Below are 21765 nucleotides of genomic sequence, written 5' to 3'. Positions count from 1 at the left end.
ATATTTCTTCTGATTTAAAAGATTTCTTCTGATTTAAAAGTTACCAGAAAATTTGGTGCATTGTACTAACAGTCACCAAGCTTTTTTTAACCTTCAACTAACATTTCCCAGATTACTCATATTTATTCATCTATAAAACATATCATAACCACAAAAGAACATGGAGCAACTCAGCAGGTCAGGCAGCATCTCAGCCTTTGTCCCGCCCACCTGACATCAGCCTGAAGAAGGGTCTCGACCCGAAAACATCACCCATTCCTTCTCTCCTGAGATGCTGCCTGACCTGCTGAGTTACTCCAGCATTTTGTGAAATAAATACCTTCAATTTGTACCAGCATCTGCAGTTATTTTCTTACAAAAATACATGGAACTGTCAGTCCATCATAAAACGACAGAAAAGATTTAATGGAGGAATACCTGTTTGTTTTTATACTTCTTTAAATAGCGAGGGGACACAAGGCATTCGGGGTTGATGTCTGTGGAGTTCTGGTCTGGAATAACTTGGGGGTCTGGGTTTAAATGTTGCATCTTCAGAAATGACAAGATATTCTGCACCTCTAGACTGTACGAACTGTCAGCCATCGTCTTGCCTTTTGATGCTAACCTGCAAGCTGCCATCCACTGTGCGTACTGCTTCTCCTGAGAAAAATAATAAAAGTCATCTTAAATAGAGTGGTAAAGAATACATACTGTATGATAGACTTGCTTTCATCAGTCAGGGCATTGAGAATAGGAGTCACAGAGTTATGATGCAGCTTTTTAGGACTCGAGGCCCTGAGCAGTAAGGGAGAAGTTGGGCAGGCTTGGACTTTATTCTTTGGAGCTCAGGAGGCTGGGGGGGGGGGGGAAGAGGGATTTTATGGAGGTGTATAACATCACGGGGGAATTGACAAGCTGTTTTTTTAGGTTTGTTTAGTGATACGGCATGGAAACAGGACCTTCAGCCCACCGAGCCTATGCCCGACTATCGATCACACATTCACGCTGTTTCCATGTTACCCCACTTTTTTATCCATCCACTGCACTCCAGGAGCAATTTACGGAGGCCAATTAATCTACAACCCCGCATGTCTTTGAGATGTGGGAGGAAACCCACATGGTCACAGGGAGAATATGCACCTGAGGTCAGGATTGAATGTGGGTCTCTGGGCTTGTGAGGCAGTATCTCTACCAGAATGCACAGAGTCTTTTATCCAGGGTACGGTATCAAGAACCATGTTAAAGGTGCCAGGGGAAAAATGGAATAAGAATCTGAGGGGCTACTTTTCACCCAGAAGGTGGTAGGTATATGGAATGAGCTGCCAGAGAAGGTAGTTGAGGCAGATACTACAAAAACAACATTTATAAGACATTTGGACAAGTACATAGATAAGTTAAGAGGGATATGAACCAAATGCAGGCAAATGGGATTAATTGAGCTGGGGCATCTTGGTCACCATGGATATGATGGGCTGAATGGCTTGTTGTCATGCTGCATGACTCTATGACTTTGGTTAGGGTGCATTTGGAATATTGTGTGCAGTTCTGGTCTATCTATTAGCTAGCTCTATCCTGGGGACAAGGCTACTCACTAAGGACAATTTACAGAGGCCAATTAACCTACAAACCTGCACATCTTTGTAATGTGGGTGGAAACCGGAGCACCAGGCAGTAACTCTAGGCCATCCCTCAGGCTATTTCCAAAATTTCTTTCTTAAAATGGAATTTGCCCTTTTAGTTGAGAAAAATGTGCTGGTGCGCATAGAAAGATTCATGCAATGGTATTGAATGCTGTTCGTTAATTTTGTTTTTAACCTTTTAGATGTGCCAGTACACTGTACTGGCGGGTACTGTCATAGAAATGCACTCCTTGCAATTCATCTTTGTCAGCGATAATGCTTCCTCTTGTACTATATTTTACTTTAAAAAATGGCAAAAGGAAACAGAATAACAATTCAAGGAAAAGACAGTTACGATCTATTATCATTCCTTGCTTTAGTCTGGTGTGCTCAAGGTTCAAATGAGAGTCACATTCATATCAGTGTAACAAAAATTGGAATACACATTGTAAGCATTTATTACATTTATTTTACTAACTAAAGCAATCACAAAAGAACATGGGGTACAAATCTAAAACTAGGCTACATTAAAATCAGCAACTTTAGACAGCATAGAGCCAGAATTTAAGGAACAAGGAGTATGTTGCCATTTGAACTGGAGTTAATTTGTATTTTCACTTCTCAAACATAAGCCAGGCTAAATCAATGTAAACAATCTTCACAGCAGCATGTTTAATTTGGATTCCAAAAAGTCAATAAACTCAAGATCAATACTTACATTATCACAACGCAGCCAGATTTCATTCATCCCCTCTGCCACTGGAATCAGCAACTTGATATTGAACTTTTGGCTAGATATGTTTACATCAGGGGTGACTTCACAACCTGTTCCAGAAAAATTACAGCAGGACTTATTCACTTCAACAGTCATTCTGGCTAGTTTTTCTAAACATATTCCTTCTATACCAGCTTTTTTCTATACTAGATAGCTTAGCTTTAAGGTGAGTGGGGCAAAGTTTGAAGGAGATGAGCGGGGCAAGTTTTTTTGCACAGATGGTTGAAGGTGCTTGGAATGCCCTGCCAGGGGCAGTGGTTGGGGCATACAATAGTGGTGTTTAAGAGACTTTTAGATAGGCACATTGATATGCAGGGAATGGTGGGAGCTGGATAGAGTGCAGGCAGATAAGAATTGGTCTTGGCATCATGTTCGGCATAGACATTGTGGGCCAAAGGGCCTGTTCCTGTGCTGTACTGTTCTAATCAAATCAAATCAGTTCAAAAGAAAATCAACTGCATATATTGAAATTATTATTGGCTGGTTAAGTATCTGATTCAGAGCAGTAAATTGAGTTCTACCAGAGCTCTTGTAATTCCTCTCTAAATAATTTAGATGATTGTTCACCCTGCCCTGACTTAAGTAAACTGATAGTCAAATACTGGTTCAATTGATATAGAAACAACTCCTCCCACTCCAAGTATTTCACATAACTGTTAAACAAAAGTGACACCATACCAAAAAGTGAAGTTGGGAGAAGCAGAAAAGCAGATTTAATTGCAGGAATTTGAGTTGATGTGGGAATAAGCAGCTCAAATGGGTTTAAGGGAAAGAACAGGAGGTCAATGGACTAAGATGATTTTGTATGTGTGATTCTTGACTCAGGGTTAGCAAATAATTTTTTTCCCTGCATGAGATTTATTCAATATATTTTAAAACACAAAGTGCTGGAGGAACTCAGTGGCTGTGCAGTACCTGCGGAGGGAATGGACAATGTTTCAGGTCAGGAACCTTCCTCAGACAGATTGGGAGGGGGAGGGAGCTGGAAAAGAGAGATGGAGGTCACTAAACTGTTGGTGACTGAAACCAAGGATACTAGAGGAACAAGATGGACCACTCCGTTGAAATCGCGTATACTGAAGTGTAGTAAGCAAAGGAGCTATTTTAGTAGGCAAAACCCGTCGTTCGCTATGCCTCCCGCAGTGTAATCAGTGTTTTGGGGGAACAGTATATGTGATGATACCATTAAAATGCAGAATATATCTCATTTATCAATTCACAGATTTTTGTTATTTCTCTTTTTAAATGTTTCTGCAAGTTTCTGCCTAATAAAATGGTGCCATGACGTACTACGATTTTTAGGGTCAAGTGGTCTATCTTGTTCTTCTAGTATCTTTGACTGAAGCCACCCAGAGGCCTACATAGTTTGAGAATAATTCTTTACAGGACGGCTCATTCCTTGCTAAAGCGGCAAAGACTGCAATACAAGAATAGGAATTTGTACTCTCTCCCACGAAGGTGCTCTAGATAGCACATCAACTGAAAGTTTTAAGATTGGGATTGATAGGGTTTTGTTGGGCAGGGGTATGAAGGAGTATGAAAAACAATTAAAAAAACAGAAAGATGCTGGGAACCTGAAGCAAAAACAGACCATTCTGGCAAAACTTAGGATGTCCAGCAACATCTGTGTGATGAGTAACAAAATGAATGTCTCAGGTCTACAACAGATCTGAAACATGAACAGTTGCTCTTTCCGTGCTGTATGTTTCCAGCCTTTAAAATTTTTTGTTCAAGGAATATAATGATACACTATTTTAACGGCATTTGATTCTGGAGAATTGGAGTGGCTGTAGACCATATCGATTTTCTCACCAACAAGGTGGCAGAGGGAAGGCATGTCTTCCTCTTAGCTCCGTTTGAGATGTGTGGCATTAATATTACCAAGGATATTTTGTGGACCAACTACATTGATGTTTCAGCCATGAAGGCACACCAACAAGACTTCAGGAGAAGACTGAGGAAATTCAGCATGTCTTCAATGACTGTTACAAATGTCTACTTTCATCATTGAAAGCACACTGTTGGGTTGTGTCACAGCTTGTTTTGGGAACAGCTGTGCCCAAGACCGTAAGAAATTGCAGAGATTTGTAGATGTAGCCCAGTCCGTCACACAGACCAGACATCCCACCATTGACTCTGCACAAACTGCTACACTTCACACTGCATTGGGAAAGCAGCCAACATAATCAAAGACCCTTTCCCACCCCAGTTATTCCTTCTTCTCCCTGCTCCCATCCAGCAGAAGATACAGAAGCTTGAAAGCGCACACCATCAGACTCAGGAACAGCTACTTCCCCTCTGTTATCAGGTTTCTGACCAGTCCTTCCATAAGCTAGGGTACTGTCCGATTCACCTCTACCCCTTGATGACATTGCAATTTGTCTCCGGAACTGGTGCATGACAATACTGAGAACTATAATCTGCACTGTATCTTTGCCCTTGCTCTCTCTATTGTATCCGAGTTTGACTTGAATGTATCCATGTATGGTCTATCTGATCTGTTTGGATAGCTTGCAAAACAACAATAATAATCTAAACCCAGGATATTTACTCTAGATTCCATGGGAGACCAACGATAAAGTGGAAAGTATTAGAGTTCATTCATTTCATTTCCAGAACCATTGACCAGCTGTTACTCATGGGGTCTGTATTGCTCAATGTCCCTGTCACTCTTCGTCCTGTCTTCTTGTATAAGTCACTTCCTCTTACTGGAGAGCTTTTGAGCCGTTGCCAATGGATCCTGCAAGTCATCGTATTTTGATGCATTAACAAGTAGCCCTCACCTCGCAAGTTCATTTGATGAGCTGGGGGTCCATGGGATTCATCTTTGCTTTTGTAGCAGGAAATGGAGGTGTCTTTGAATGTGCACCAGTATGGCTTGTAACCTTTTAGAGTTAATTTCTTTGGTCTGCAGGACAGATTATTTTCAAAGAGAAAAAAAATCAGTATTTAAACATCTTTTCGAGTCATATAACGCTGAAACAGACCCTTCAGCCTAACTTGTCCAAGCCAACCAAGATGCCCCATCTTAGCTAGACCCATTTGCCCGCGTTTGGCTCATAACCCTCTAAACCTTCTATCCCTGTAGTCTTTTAAATGTTGTTATTGTACTCACTCCAGCTCATTCCATATACTCACCACCTTCTTGAGTGTAAAATTTGCTTCTCAGTTTCCTATTAAATCTTTCCCCTCTCACCTTAAACCTATGCCCTCCAGTTCTTGATTCCCCAACCTTAGAAAAAGACAATGCATTCACCTTATCTATTCCCCTCCTGATTTTATCTTTAAGACCACCTATCAGTCTTCTGCACTACAAGGAATAAAGTCCTAGCCTGCCCAACCTCTCCCTAAGGCTAGGCCCACAAATCCTGGCAACACGTTTGAAAACCTTCTTTGCATTCTTTTCAGCTTAATAATATCCTGCCTAGAGCAGGGTGACCAAAATCTTAACACAATACTCCACGTGCGGCCTCACCAACGTCCTGCAATAATTCTACCAATGATGTTGTCACCTTCACCTGACTTGCTGCCGAGATTTATTATCTAGTGTCACTGAAGTCATATTTTTGAAAATAATTTTCCTATTAAATCACAAAAATGACAATTAAATAACGTTATATAAAAGCAATGGAATTTTCTTCACCACTGCAATCTCCTCCATTTAGAAGCATCATTTCGGTGAGTGTGGAAAAGAAATGAAATAAAATCCTCAAGAGTGTTTTGCGGGTTTTTACCAGACTTTTACAACTTTGGAAGATCTTGGATAGGCCACAACTTCCAGAACACAACTGCAAATCAGCACCGAGAAAGAATGGCCCCTTGGGTATTCACCTAAGAGTTTACTCTTATAACATCTATATGTCTAAAAAGAAACAATTCATCAACTTGTTGGCAAATTATCAGATGATTACATTGTGTTCAGAGTTAGATTTAGCTCTTAGGGCTAAGAGAATCAAGGGATTATGGGGAAAAATCTGGAACGGGGTACTAATTTTGGATGATCAGCCATGATCATATTGAATGGCTTGAAGGGCTGAATGGCCTAATCCTGCACCTATTAACTATGTATACTGATCTGCACCCTATTTAGCAGTGGAGAACATACAAGCTGAAATCAGGAGGGGAGCACAGCAGAGAGTTTTAAAACTGGCTGTGAACACTGGGATTAGGAGCCTTTTGTACAACTGCCCATTTCTGGTGGCCAACTCATGTGTGTACTTGGATGGTACATGTAGTTGGCCAAAAGCAGACTGCCTCACAAATGGGGGCAGGTTGGGAACATCAACGCAATTCTGACACATTTTAATTTTAACACGTGCAAATTACATAATGCTAGAGGAACTCAGCGGATCAGGTGATATCTGTGGAGGGAATGAACACACGACGTTTCAGGTCGGGACCCTTCTTCAGACTGCAATTCCCTCCAGAGATGCTGCCTGACCTGCTGTTCCTCCAGCACTTTGGGCTTTGCTCAAAATTCCAGCATCTGCAGTTCCTTGAGGTCTATAGGAGGAACTTGATGCTGTTGACTCTCTCCATCACCAACCCATTGATGAAGACAGATTTGTGATCCTCAACCTTCCATCTTCTAAAGTCAACAATCGGCTCCTTGGTCTTACTGTCATTGAGAACAAGGTTGCTGTTCCGGCACCATTCAATCAGATGATCCATCTCCCTCCTATACTCTGACTCTTCATTACCCATAATTTGTCCAACAATGGGGGTGTCATCTGCAAATTTAAAGATGGAGTAGGAACTGCGTCGGGCTACACAGTCATGGGTATGGAGTGAATAGAGCAGACTAAGTACACTGCCTTGAGGTGCCCCTGTGCTGCTAGTTATTAAGGAGGAAGTGTTGTGCCAATGATGAGGCAGTCGAGGATCCAGTTGCAAAGGGATGCGCAGAGACACAGTCCCCTGAGCTTGGTAATAAATTTGGAGGGGGTGATGGCATTGAATGCCGAGCTAAAAGCTTATTTTTGCAAAAATAAACTTTATCCAGAATAAAAATATACAAAAGAAAAAAAACAGCAAAAACTCTTTGTACATTCTCAGTGTCTATACATTCAACAGTGAAATACTCAATAGTATTTGCACCTATCTGTAAACAAAACACCCGTGGCACTCATGTGGCCCCCTGGGGTGATATCCCTTCCCTTGTTTGAGGGGTGACCCCACCCGGCTCTACACATCAAAGCACACTGGACTGTGGTCCTCCCGTGCAGAGGCTTGGCATAGGGTGCACCAAGCTTCAGCAAGTCCCTCAGCACATGCACTTGCAGTCTGGAAAGGGCCATTTGGCTTCATTCTCAGACGGACATCTCGTGCTTGAAGACCAACCAGTTTCGGGCAGAACAGCGTGTCTGTCACCAAATTGACGTTCTTCTAGCAGCACTTGATATCTGCCTCCAAATGTGTCCCTGGGAACAACCAGATATTCTTCTGTTAAGGAGCTATTGGGGATGAACAGTGAACTCCCAGCTGTGGTCGATGAACAGCCCGAGGTTTGTGTTTTATTGTCCAATTGGTCCAATGCAGAGCCAGTGAGATTGCATCCCCTGTAGATACATGACGGTGGTAGTCACATTGTAGTGGTTCCAGGCTCATACTAAGGTAGAAGTGAGATGTGCCATTACCAACCTCTCAAAGCACTTCATCACTATGGACATTAGGACCATTAGTCAGTAGTCATTGCAACATGTCACCTTACTCTTCTAGGCACAGGTATTCTTGATGCCCTTTTAAAGCAGATGGGAACCTCAGGTCTCAGTAGCTAGAGGTTGAAACAATCCTGGCAGTTGGTGTGCGCAGGTTTTGCAAATGCAACCAGGTACACCATCCGGTCCTGTCGCTTTTGGAGGGTTCACCCTCCAGAAGGATCTTCTGTTGCCCATGTTGACTAACATGCCCCACCTGCCTGTGTTTGGCCCATATCCCACTAAATCTATCCTTTCCATGTACCTGTCTAAATGTTTTAAACATCGTGATAGTACCTGCTATCTGCTGAAGAAGGGTTCCAACAAACATCGTCATCTGTCATTCCCTCTACAGGTGCTGCCTGACCCGTTGAGTTCCTCCAACACTTTGTTTTTGGTCAAGATTTTAGCATGCAGTTCCTTGTGTCTCCAGTGTATAACCACTGTCTGCCTCCCAGGGTGCACTCTTGATTGGAAACGTCACTGCAGTTGCTAGAAGTGCTCGAGTAACTCAGCATGTCTGGCAGCATCTCTGGAGGACATAGATAGGCTGAAGAAGGGCCCCAACCCAAAACATTACCTTTCCATGTCCTCCAAGGATGCTGCCTGACCCACTGAGTTACTCCAGCACTTTGTGTTCTAAACTGTACTTTTGATTGATTGAAAGTATACTGCAAGGAAAAAGCCCCTTGGAGCCACCGAGTCCACGCCTGCCATTGATCACCCATTCACACTAGTTCTATGTTATGGCACTTTCCCAACCACAGAGGTAAATTAACCTACAAACGCTTGTAGTCAAAAACACACCAGCATCTTTCAACATCATTCAATTAAACTCCAACTGGTGAATGCTGATCGCAGCAAGAACAAATTCTTGGGAGAGGGAATGACAGATGACGATGTTTGTTGGGACCCTTCTTCACAATGCCTTAATCCTGCAAACTCATCCATTCCATGGTACTCCCTCCCTTCCAATAACACAAGAGGATGTTTGGGGAAGGTTTCTACCAGCTGCCAGTTCTCCCTCCACAAACTCAGATATGCTCGAACACCCTAGGAGCAAATCAGTAATTCCATTCACCATGAACGTTATTAAATATGTTATTGTCATGATTATGATATCTGGAAAGAGCTAGAGGTTGCTGAAAATATGCCCGAAACTGTAATTTGCTGAGGACTCAAAGGGCTGCATTGTGCAAGGTATCAGTTTACTTTGCATAATCTGTCCTTGATTTACCTTCCCCCTTCCAACCCAGGTGGTTACACATGATATACAGTACTCAATGTCTTTGTGCCATTCTCATGCTGATATTTAAACAGAGATGAAAAGATATCAGGCACAACACTGTAGCCTACCATTCAGAGCAAATCAAATTTCAATTTTAAAAAGCTGCTCTGGGACTTGCCTGCCATAATGCTCATTTGCTATGGGCAAATTTTAGTTCTGGCTAAGTTTAGAAATACAGCAAGGAAAGAGGCCCTTCGGCCCACCGAGTCTATGGTGACCATCAATTACCCATTCATACTAGTTTTATGTTATCCCACTTTCTCATCCACTCCCTACAGACTAGGGACAATTTACAGGGACAAATTAACCCACAAACCTGCATGTCTTTTAGGCTATGGAAGGAAATTGGAGCACCCGAAGAAACCCACGCAGTCACGGGGAAAACATGCAATCTCTATCAGACAGCACCCGAGGTCAGGATTGAACACGTGTCTCTGGCACTGTGAGGCCGTGGCTGTACCACTGTGCAATTAAGCAAGCAAATTGGATTAAACAAACAGAACTTCTACAAGTCAGCAAAGCCTGATGGCTTTGTATAATACAACAATCTGCTCATTTTGATCAAATTTCTTGAATGCAGTGAAAATAAATTAAAAGGAAAGACAAAGTCTATCTTGTACATGCCAACCAAGATGTCCCATCTAAGCAAGTCACATTTTCCCATGGTTGATCCATGTCCCTTTAAACGTTTCCTATCTACGTACCTGTCATCCCAAAGACATGCGGGTTCGTAGGTTAATTAGCCCTTGTAAGTGGGATAACATAAAACTAGCATGAATGGGTAATCAATGGTCGGCGTTGACTCGGTGGACCTAAGGGCATATTTCTCTGCTGTATATTTAATAAAAAATGTTTTCTAAATGTTTCTTATTGTTCCTGCCTCAATTACTTCCTCTGTCAGTTCGTTCCAGAAACACACCACCGTGCGTGTGAGAATGTTGCCCCTCCTATTAAATTGTTTCCCTCTCACCGTAAACCTCTGCCCTCTAGTTTTTGATTCCCCTACCCTGGGGGATAGGCTGTGTGCTTTTCACTCTATCGATTCCCCTCATAAGAGTCTTAAGAGTGATACAGTATGGAAACAGGCCCTTCGGCCCAACTTGATGTTATGATGTTATACACCTCTATGATGTCATGATATTATACACAAGTTTACCACTCCTGTGCTCCACGAAATAAAGACCTAGCCTGGTTCCAAGGAATAAAGTCCTAGGTTCCAAAAGGGACAAAATTAGTCAACAGAAAAATAAAATCTTACTTGAAAACTTTTAAATTGTCAGCCAGTTCAGGAATAGAAGTAATGTCACCCTGAAAGAAGAACAAATCCCAAGTTAACAGGCTAATTTTGATAAAACAATAAAACACATTGATCACCAATTGAAAACTAAACTTAGTGCAGATATTTGCAGGCTGTTAATTGAATACTACAAATGATTTCCAATTTAAAAGTGACAGGCATTAGTGTTTGCAAGGAAGAATTGTAAAAATGCCAGAATAACACTACCAAGACACACATGAGGAATTTTATCGGGATATATGATAGAAGTATATTATTATGAGTAATTTTTGTACAGCACAGGGAAGGGCCCTTCAGACCAAAGCATTAATGCTAATTGTGAAGCATGGATAAAACACTTATCTCTCAGTTGCTTGCATTGCCTGTATCCTTCTACTCTTTTCCTATCCAACTACCCAACGGGTCCACGCCCGTCAAGTCCCTTTAAACGTTGTAATTGCACCTGCCTTGACCATTCCCTTAGACAACTCATTCCATTCAACCACCACATTGCGTGCATGAAATTTGGTCCCAGATCTGTTAAATTTCCCCCATACTCACCTTAAACCAATGCCCTCTTATTTTGGAATTCCCCCAACCCAGAAAAAAAACCTGTCTATTTCCCCTCTCTATGCTCTTCATCATTTTATAAACTTCTAGTAAAGGTCAACCTTTAGCTTCCTATGTCCCAGTGAGAATAAACCCAGCCCATCCAACCTTAGAACTGCAGCCCACGACCAACCCCACCGTGCTCCCCAGACGACATCCTGATGAACTTCCTCTGTGCTCTTTCCAATGCTAGCACATTTCTCCAGTAGTGAGGTGACCAGTACGGCACACAATACCCCAAGTGCAATTTGACCAATTTTTTGTACAGATGACATCCCAACTCTTATACTCAATGATTTATTCACAAAATGCTGGAGTAACTCAGCAGGTCAGGCAGCATCTCGGGAGAGAAGGAATGGGTGACGTTTCGGGTCGAGACTCTTCTCAATGCCGTGGCCTATGAAGGCAAGAAATCTGAATGCTTTCCTCACTACCCTATCCAACAGCAGCATAATTTTCAGGAAGCTATGAACTTGCACCCCAAGGTTCTTCTGTGCATCATCTCCTGATGTCACTGCCATTTACAGATATACATCCTGTTAGCACTTGATGCCCCCAAAATGCATTAGCTCACACTTATCTGGATTAAAGTGCATTTGCCACTGCTTTGCCCAACTTTCCAACTGATCTATGTCATTCTGTACCCTTCTACAACCTTCTTCGCAAACCTCTCTTCCAGCTAGTTTTATGTCATCAACAAATCTATGAATCAGCCTCCTTCCATTCTCTACTTGTGTACATTCACCAATTTTCCTTCAGCTTGGTCTTGACAACAGGAAGAGTGACTTAACCAGTAGTCAATATTATGGATAACCAGACATGTTTGCACGCTCTAGTTTTGGTGATCTGATTTCTGGATCACAACAAATTGCCCTTTAACCCACTAGGCAAAACTTGCAGCTGAGACAGTACGTACCAGAATGGTTGATGTTTTGCCTCCTTCCAAAGTGATCTCCAGGTCAGAAAGTGCTGCATCCACTTCATCCACTTCCTTTTCACTGTTATTCATGTGATTCTCAGATGACATAATGGACAACTTATTGATGTGGTACTAGAGGAAAGAAAATTGCTATGTGATCAGAGGGTTTATCATACAAGCAATTTTAATCCCCCACGGTGGCGCAGCGGTAGAGTTGCTGCCTTACAGCGAATGCAGCCCCGGAGACTCAGGTTCGATCCTGACTACGGCCGCCGTCTGTACGGAGTCTGTACGTTCTCCCCGTGACCTGCGTGGGTTTTCTCCGAGATCTTCGGTTTCCTCCCACACTCCAAAGACGTGCAGGTTTGTAGGTTAATTGACTGGGTAAATGTAAAAATTGTCCTTGGTGTGTGTAGGATAGTGTTAATGTGCGGGGATCACTGGGCGGCGCGGACTTGGTGGGCCGAAAGGGCCTGTTTCCGCGCTGTAGAATCTAAATCTAAAAAACTCTAAAGTGCCGGGAACAAAATCTGCAGTAAGAATTCTTTAAATTCATTTAATTGAACAGGAGACAGGACGTCATTGCACAGTACCATATTAAACTGTCAGACATGGCATTCTTGCCCAGCAGAAGGTTTTAGGTTGGTTTGAGGTTAGGGGTCGTATTTCAGGCCTGGACCAACCCAGGACTGTCAGAATGCTCCAACATTTGAGCCTCATCTTCCTTCTCAGATGTATCTAACAGATCCCATGACAACAAGGCACAGACCTTACATTTCTCACCATTATACTTCACGCCCGTGCCTGTTCATTTAATTTGTTACATTCATCCTAAAGCCTCTCTCCAGGCATAGAAAATTGGTGCAGGAGTAGGCCATTCGGCCCTTTGTGTCGGTCCCCACCATTGCCACCGGCTTTATATCAATGGAAAGCACAGATACATTCTAATTGATATCCTCTGCCATCATTGAATTTATATAATTGATATAAACTCAGAAAAGTTGGGATTCAGTGCTATTCCCTGTGGAATATCCTTTAAATCACCTCCCTACCTAAAAGCATCCCGGTTGTTCCTACTCACTGTTTTCTATCTGTGAGCCAATTCTCAATCTGCACTTCAGTTTAGATGGTGTGCATTTTTAACTCCTTGAATCACCTCATATGGCACCTTATTGAAGGATTCTAAAAATCCTAATGTTGCATCAACTGTTCACCTTAATCTATTCTGCCATTCACCACCATTACCTGTCAACGTGACTGCAGCTCTGAATCATTTTGATAATAATAACTCCTATGTCAGGATCCTATCAGTCTTCAACACCGTAACAGCGAGTAAGTTCATCCATAAGCTCTGGAAGTGGCTTCCTGACTGGCAGACCACAGTTGCCTAGACTTAATGATAAGATTTCCTCCACCCTGACCCTCAGCCCCCTGCTGTACACTCTCTATGCCCATGACTATGTGGCCAAGTACAGCGCCAACTCGATCTTCAAGTTCACTGACGACATCACCGTTTTTGACCGTATCAACAATAAATGCGACAAAGTATGGAAAAGAAACAAAGGACCTTGTGTCCTGACAACAACCTAGCTCTTAACATCATGAAGACAAATGAGTTGGTTATTGACACAGAAAGCGAGGGGGGGGTGAACAGAACCCTGTCCTCATCAACTGAGCTCCTTTAAAGATGGTCAACAGCTTCAAGTTCCGAACACCCACAGCACCAGCAACCTAACCTCCCCTCGCAATGAAAGCGCATCAGCATTTTTACTTTCTTAGGCATCACTGTACTTCAATTTCTTTTTACACTACCTTTACACTGCACTATAATCTTGCCCTATTCTGCTGTTTCCTACCAGTTGTTGTATCTATTGGTGCATTTATCATTACTGCATGTATATTGTTTACTCTGAGCTTCAAGAAACAAGGAATTTAATTGCACCCTTCATTTTGACTCCTCTGTTTTGCCCTAGTTGTCCACTATTATTGGGACTGTTTACCATCTTCTACAATGAAAAATACTAAATATTTGTTCAGTCTTTGCCATTTCCTCAGTTTGAATTCTATCTGTTGTCTCGTCCTGTTTTTTTAATTTATTGATATATACAGCACATAAAAACTCCTCTATTTCTTGCCAGTTAACTTAAGTCGTTTTCTCCCTTTTTATTATTATTTAGTCATCCTCTGGCGTGGTCTCCCTGAACCTCCGCCCGCTGGCGTGGGAGCCGCTACCGGACCGAAGCTCACCTGTTGTCCCTACTGTCCCTACTAAAGTGGCCCTGATCAACGTAAGATCCCTCCAAAACAAGACTTTCATCCTCAACGACTTCTTCATCACCCGTGGATTGGACTTCCTACTGCTCACAGAATCCTGGCTTAACCCTGGTGAGCTTGCTCCACTCGTGGAACTCTGTCCTGATAACTGTCACTTCTTCACCTCGCCTAGGCTCTCCGGACGCGGTGGGGGCTTAGCCACTGTGTTTAAGAAACATTTCAACTGCCGCCTCCTGAACGCTGATCATTTCTCCAGTTTCGAGGTGCAACTAATTAAAGTAGGCCTAGCCTACCCCCTCTTAATTGTTCTTGTGTATCGCCCACCAAAAATGCATAAGGACTTCATCACCCAATTTGCTGATCTGATTTCTAGCATTTTGCCCAAATTTGACCGGATCATGATTCTTGGTGACTTTAATATTCATGTTTGCTGTCCCACTAAGCCTCTTGTGAGTGAATTTATGCACCTGGTTGAGTCCTTCAATCTGACTCTTCACACCACGGGACCCACTCACAAGTTAGGCCATACTCTCGACCTAGTGTTATCGTCCGGATTCCCAATCAACAACATTGAAACTACTGAAGCCTGTCTATCGGACCACAGCGCTATCATTTTTGACGCATCTCTGCCTTTATCTCCCGCAAAATCTCATCTCCCTGTTCGCTACTCCCGCGACATAAATTCATTGACTGCCAGTAAATTCTCCGAGGCTCTCACAGCTGCCCCCAACATCTGCACTATTGAGGCCTCTCCCCCCCATCTCAGCACTGAGGATCTCGCCTCTTTATTTAATATCACTTGCTCTTCCATCCTGGATTCTATCGCTCCCCTTAAAATGAAAAAGCCTAAGCCCAAAGGTCGGCCGTGGCTCAATGACACCACCAAAGCCCTAAGAAGGGAGTGCAGAAAATCAGAAAGGAGATGGAAATGTGACAAGCTTCAAATTTCCTTCGAAATTCTGAGAAACAATCTTCTCAAATACCAGGAAGCAGTAAAGTCTGCTAGAGCACAATACTTCTCCGACCTTATTTCCAAAAACTCTCATAACTCCAAGGTCCTATTTAGAACAATTACCTCTGTCATATGTCCCGCCCCCAGTACCAGCTTAGTTGGGTCCCCTGCTAAGTGCGAAGAATTCGCTAAATTTTTCACCAACAAAGTTGAGAATATTAGAATGAACATTTCCCCTCCCACCCGTGACCTAGCTGTCTCACTAGTCTGTTCATCTAAATTGGACTGCTTCCAACCCGTCACTCTATCCTCCCTTGCAAAGCTTATCTCCGCTATGAAACCTGCAACCTGCCCCCTTGATCCTGCCCCCACTGCCCTTCTGAAGGATGTCATTGCAATAGCTGGTCCCAGCATCCTCTCTATTATCAACAGTTCTCTGGCCACTGGCACTGTTCCAACCAGTTTCAAGCACGCGGTGGTCCAGCCCCTACTGAAAAAACCTAACCTAGACCCCACCTTGCCTAGCAACTACAGACCCATTTCCAAACTGCCATTCCTGTCAAAAGTCCTTGAAAAGGCAATCCTTAACCAATTAGTGCCCTACCTGCACCAAAACACCATCCTGGAAAGTTTCCAGTCAGGTTTCAGAGCCCACCACAGCACAGAGTCTGCCTTGTTGAAGGTACACAACGACCTGCTTCTCGCCATCGACACCGGCGACTGTGCAATCCTGCTCCTTCTCGACCTCAGCGCAGCATTCGATACAGTGGACCATACCATCCTTATTGACCGTCTCCGGTACGCGGTTGGCATTGATGGCACTGCCCTGAGCTGGTTCGCTTCGTACCTCAAAGATAGGAGTTTCGCCATCAACATAGGCAGTTATTCCTCTGCTCCAGCTAGCCTCTCCTGCGGAGTTCCACAAGGCTCAATCCTAGGCCCCATTCTCTTTTCTCTATACATGCTCCCCCTTGGCCAAATCATTCAAAGGCACGGCATTTCTTTCCACTGCTATGCCGATGACACTCAGCTTTACCTCCCCCTGAAACCCAACAACCAGTCAAATTTAAACAGCCTCTCACACTGCCTTGAGGACATAAAATGTTGGATGGCACAGAACTTCCTCCAATTAAATGAGAGCAAGTCTGAGGTCATCCTATTCGGCCCCCCCGACTCCATCAAATTGATAACAGGCAGTCTTGGAAGCCTATCCTGCCTAGTCAAACCGCATGTCAAAAACCTCGGCATGATATTTGACTCTGCATTAAAATTTGATAAGCAAGTCAACGCTGTGGTAAAAGCCAGCTTCTTCCAACTTCGAACCATAGCTAAAATCAAACCTTTCCTCAAATTCGACGACACAGAAAAAATCATTCACGCTTTCATTTCCTCCCGCCTAGACTACTGCAACTCCCTATACACTGGGATCAGCCAATCTTCCCTGTCCCGCCTGCAACTGGTCCAAAACGCCGCAGCGAGACTCCTGACGGGTACCCGAAAAAGGGACCACATCACCCCGATTCTGGCCTCTCTCCACTGGCTCCCTGTACGGTACAGAATCAACTTCAAGCTCCTCCTATTCACGTATAAAGCCCTAAATGGACACTCCCCCCCCTACATCAAAAATCTTCTAACCCCCCTCTCTAACTCCAGGTCCCTCAGATCGGCCGACTTGGGGCTATTCATTATCCCACGGTCTAGGCTTAAACTCAGGGGTGACCGCGCTTTTGCGGTTGCAGCTCCTAGACTGTGGAACAGCATCCCTCTCCCGATCAGAACTGCCCCCTCCATCGACTCCTTTAAGTCCAGGCTCAAAACATATTTCTACTCCCTAGCGTTTGAGGCTCATTGAGGAGGCGCTGTGAACTGTTTGCGTGCTACTGTATGTTTTCATTTTTTTTTCTATTGGAACCTAATCAAATGTACAGCACTTTGGTCAACGTGGGTTGTTTTTAAATGTGCTATACAAATAAAATTGACTTGACTTGACTTGACTCTGCCTGATTCTACCATTTAAATCACCTGACATTCAAAAGTCATTTCAACCTTGCATGTGTTTTATTTCAATTTGATACTGCCCTTAACTTAATTTCACCAAGGATGGATCATTTTTCTTTTTTATTCTTCAAATGACATACATCTTTGCTGAGAATTGTGCAATATTCCCACAAATATCAGCCACAGACCATCTCCCAATTGTTACCAATTAATCAAGTTTCCTTTTCCATTTAGTACATTAGTTTTAGACCTATGTGGCCGAGTTTCAGAGTATTCCCTGGTTGGTTCCCGAGTCGATGCAAATGCTATACTTATCTTAATGTATATCCAGTAAACCGAAATCTTAGGATTTTCTCAATACTACCTGCAATTATAAGTATAGATGGACTATAAAAAACAAGGTGCTGGTGGAAATCTGTGGGTCAGGCAGATGTTTCGGTTTGAGATCTTCCTTAAGATTGATGGGGGGGGGGGGGGGGGATAGAGAAAGCTGGAAAAGAGAGCTTTCACCAAAGCACAACAAAATAGGTCAAGATGGTCATTCACAGTAACCTATACAAGGGCAGTCAGGGATGGGTAATAAATGCTGATCTTCCCACAGATGCCAACATCCTACATGACAGAAAAAACATTTTTTTATTTCAATTTGGTTTTGTCATGTTTATTTTGGTGGAAGGGAAATTTACAATGATCCACCTCATCCTTAAGCGCTACCCAATCTCCATTTTCAGCCATCTCTGAAAATGCAATGCTAAAGGTGTGCCCTTCTAACAACCCACGTTTGCTATGAAGCAGTGAGCCCGCCGTCACACCCAGAATCAAATCAAAGGGCATGTTGGCAAAAGTAAATTCTTCCTGCCTTCCACCCACCGGAAATAAAAGTAAAAGGTTCCAGCTGCTGCAATTGCTCCACACAAACTCAACATCGCCCCCACTAAAAGAAATCGATTTGTTTCTGTCCGTCCCAGTAATCCTGGCAACAGCTGCAAAATAATTCTCCACGTCCTACATTCTCCCTTGTACAATGCAGGTGCAACAGCAGGAACATAGGCCGACAAGGCAGTGGTCTCAATGCAGTCAAATGAATGACTGAGGCTCAGAGGTAAGAGACAAATCACATTAACAATGGTAGGGTCGGTGTCACTGCATGCATGCACCCAGCAGCACATGACAATGATGAGACAGGTGACCAGCAGAACCAGCTACCGGACTATTTAAAAAAGGGACACCCCCATTACGTAGAAAGAAACTACTGGAGGGGTGGAATTTCCAGTCAAAGGTTGCAAAGATACAAAGAAGTGCTTACTGACTATTTTATCACTTGGGTTGGTTCACTGCAGGGCACAATCATCACAGACCCGTCACATTCTGAGGTCACAACATTGCTGAAGAAGAATCAGCTTTAAAATGTGGTTTTAATTTTGGGAATTAAATTCAGGTTTTTCATCTCAATAAATTTTGAAATGATTACTCACTTGCATTTTTAGTTTGACTTGTGTATCAGAAAATGTTGAATATCATCATTATTGTAAGATCTCTTCAAAATGGTTAAGAAAAAAAGTTAAAAGGCAACTGCACACTGATGCAATCACAAAGAAAGCTCACCAATGCCTTTACCTCCTCGAATATTCAGGAGATCTGATTCGTGGCTAAGTACAGGTGTACAGCAGGGAGCCTACTGACTGGTCACATCATGGTTTGGTTTGATAAAGCAAATGCAGAGGAACGAAGGAGATGAGAGATTGGTCCCTCATAGGTATTAACCTTCCCACCATCAAAGGGATCCACAGGAAGCGCTGCCTCAAAAAGGCAGCCAATGTCAGCAAAGACCCACACCACATTGGCCATGTTCTCATTTCGCCACCAACAGGAAGGTGGTGCAGGAGCCAGAAATCCGTGACCACCAGGTTCAAGAACAGCTTCTTTCCAGCATCATCAGGCTATTGAACACTGTAGAACACTAACCTCAGCAACCGTGATCTTCTATAGGCTGTGTCTATGGTCTAAGACTGTGTCCACAGACTTCGGTTTTGTACTATAATGGTCTGTTTACCTGGTATTAATGATTGTTGATGATTACTTAGTATTTGGTTACTTAGTTTTACTGATTATTGTATATTTATCTGTGCTTTATTGCATTAATGGGGCTGTTAAGCTGCAACAAGTAACAATTTCACTATTCTGTTGCTGGTACATATGACAATTAAACACTATTAACTCGACTCTGGAAGCACAGGATTAGATTAAATGTACACAAAAATACAAATTTCACTTTTGGGCTATAAAACCCTCAATAGTGGATGCATCCAAAGCCTAACATGTATTTCAACACCTGCTAATAATCAACTGTTCTGACAATACAAAGCGGCTTGATGTTGGGAGCGGGAAGGCGAGGTGGTGGGTGGTAGGGCAAGATCACAGCATGCAGTGATGGTTGTGGAGCCCACAGCTGGGAAAACCATTATCCTGTGGACAGATGCTCAGTCAGTGTAAATCGCCACATTTTTTTCAGGAAGCAGAGCCACACATAAACCAACGTGAAGTGCATTTACAGGCTGACAAACAGTTATGTTTCTAACATTCTGACTAGCTGAATACAAAGTCAAATAAGGACGTCAAAAGGAAAGCAGTTTTGAAAACCATGATATCATATGGACAGAACTAGTCACAGAGCCATACAGCATTAAAAGAGGCCCTTTGGTCTACCTTGTTCATGATGACCAAGTTGGCACACTGGGCTAGTCCCATTTGCCTGCATTTGGATCATAACCCAGGATATAGATGGAAGGGAGGGGATGGGGGGGGGGGGGGGGGGGGGGGGGGGGACAGTGGAAGAAATATGCATCCAGTGGGACACATGGAAGAATGGAAGATGAAACGTGGTGGGTATAATGCCAATTTCTCATAATCATTGCCCGAGCATCATGGTGAAGGATTCAGAGCTTCAACAGTGCCTCCCTTCAGGAAGAAGGTACTCAGAGTTTGGACCCCAAAAAGGCTAAGAACATTTCATTTTAAATGCAGATCATACACAGATCTAAGTTCAGAACCACCAACCTCCCCCACCTATATCCACCTATCACTTGCCATGTTTTGCAAAGAAAGAATTGCATAGAAAGTGTGAAAATTCCGTTGCCATTTGGCAGATGAACAAGCACTCGAATAAACCCAGATTTTGCCTTCCCAACAAGTATATTGGTTTGGGGGAAATAATTTGGAACTTCCGCATGGGGCGCAAACCAACTGCCGTGGATTTCTGGATCTGGTGCTCATTTTCCATGTGTCACACTCTGTTAGACTCTATGACTAAAATAAATAAAGCACCTTTGGAATAAAGGGTTGCAATAAATGGTGTCACTGTTTACAGGCCAACTACCGGACCCATCAGTTGGTAGAAATGCTGTCTCACAGCACCAGAGACCAGAATTCAATCCTGTCCTTGGGTGCTGTCTGTGTGGAGTTTGCACATTCTCCCTGTGACCAAGTGGGTTTCCTCCATGTGCCCCAGTTTCATAAGTCAGAAACATTTCCCCTCTCATCTTTCTCTCTATCTTTCTACGTCCCAAAGACATACACATTTGTAGGTTAATTGGTTTCTGTATATTGACACTGGTGTATAAGGTTTGGATGCAAAACTGGGATAACATAGAACAGGTGATCGATGGTCGGCATGGACCAAGTGGATCAAAGGGGCTATTTCCATGCGGTATCTTTCAATCAATCAAACAATCCTCCATTAGACTCAATGCCAAATCCTGTGATAGGTCAGACACATCAACTTCTAACCTCCAGCATGTTTCTGACTTCCATACTGCATATGTATCACAGAAGTGGTCGACCCAACAAAGATTAGGGTTTTTCGAAGGTCCGAATGAAACTGCTCTCCAGATCTGAACATTTTAAGCAATAACCAGATCAAAATCATCAAATGATTTCTAATATAACCATGTGTTCAGTTCATAAGTGATAGGATCAGAATTAGGCCATTCAGCCCATCAAGTCTACTCCGACATTCAAACGTGGCTGATCTATCTTCCTCTCTCAACCCCATTCTCCTGCCTTCGCCCCATAACCCGTGAAACCAGTGCCAATCAACAATCTATCTATCTTTGCCTTAAAAAATATCCATTGGCCTCCACAGATTCATCACACTCTCACTAAAGAAATTCCTCCCGTCTCCTTCCTAAAGAAACGGCCTTTTATTCTGAGGTTATGACCTCTGGTCCTAGACTCTCTTACAAGTGGAAACATCCTCTGCACATCCACTCCATCCAGGCCTTTCATTATTCGTTAAGTTTCAATGAGGTCCCCCCTTATCCTTCTTATCTCCAGCGAGTAGAGGCGGCTCAGTGCCGTCAAACACTCATCATATGTTAATCC

General features: G+C 43.1%; 1 protein-coding gene across 5 annotated transcripts in view; it reads right to left on the bottom strand.

Moving 5' to 3' along the window:
* fermt2 (FERM domain containing kindlin 2) overlaps positions 1-21765 on the bottom strand; it is a 109031-nt gene that overhangs the window by 18839 nt on the left and 68427 nt on the right. For all 5 annotated transcript variants that reach the window (XM_078406673.1, XM_078406676.1, XM_078406677.1 and 2 more), the window contains 5 exons: positions 12159-12293; positions 10616-10665; positions 5157-5281; positions 2317-2423; positions 418-639 (listed from right to left, as the gene is read on the bottom strand). In XM_078406673.1, the coding sequence (XP_078262799.1) occupies positions 418-639; positions 2317-2423; positions 5157-5281; positions 10616-10665; positions 12159-12293 (639 nt within the window). The remainder of the gene's footprint in view (positions 1-417; positions 640-2316; positions 2424-5156; positions 5282-10615; positions 10666-12158; positions 12294-21765) is intronic.

Source organism: Rhinoraja longicauda, chromosome 10, assembly GCF_053455715.1.
Source record: "Rhinoraja longicauda isolate Sanriku21f chromosome 10, sRhiLon1.1, whole genome shotgun sequence".
Taxonomy (NCBI): Eukaryota; Metazoa; Chordata; class Chondrichthyes; order Rajiformes; family Arhynchobatidae; genus Rhinoraja; species Rhinoraja longicauda.
The sequence above is the reverse complement of the archived record's forward strand: the minus strand, read 5'-3'. Positions and strand labels throughout refer to the sequence as shown.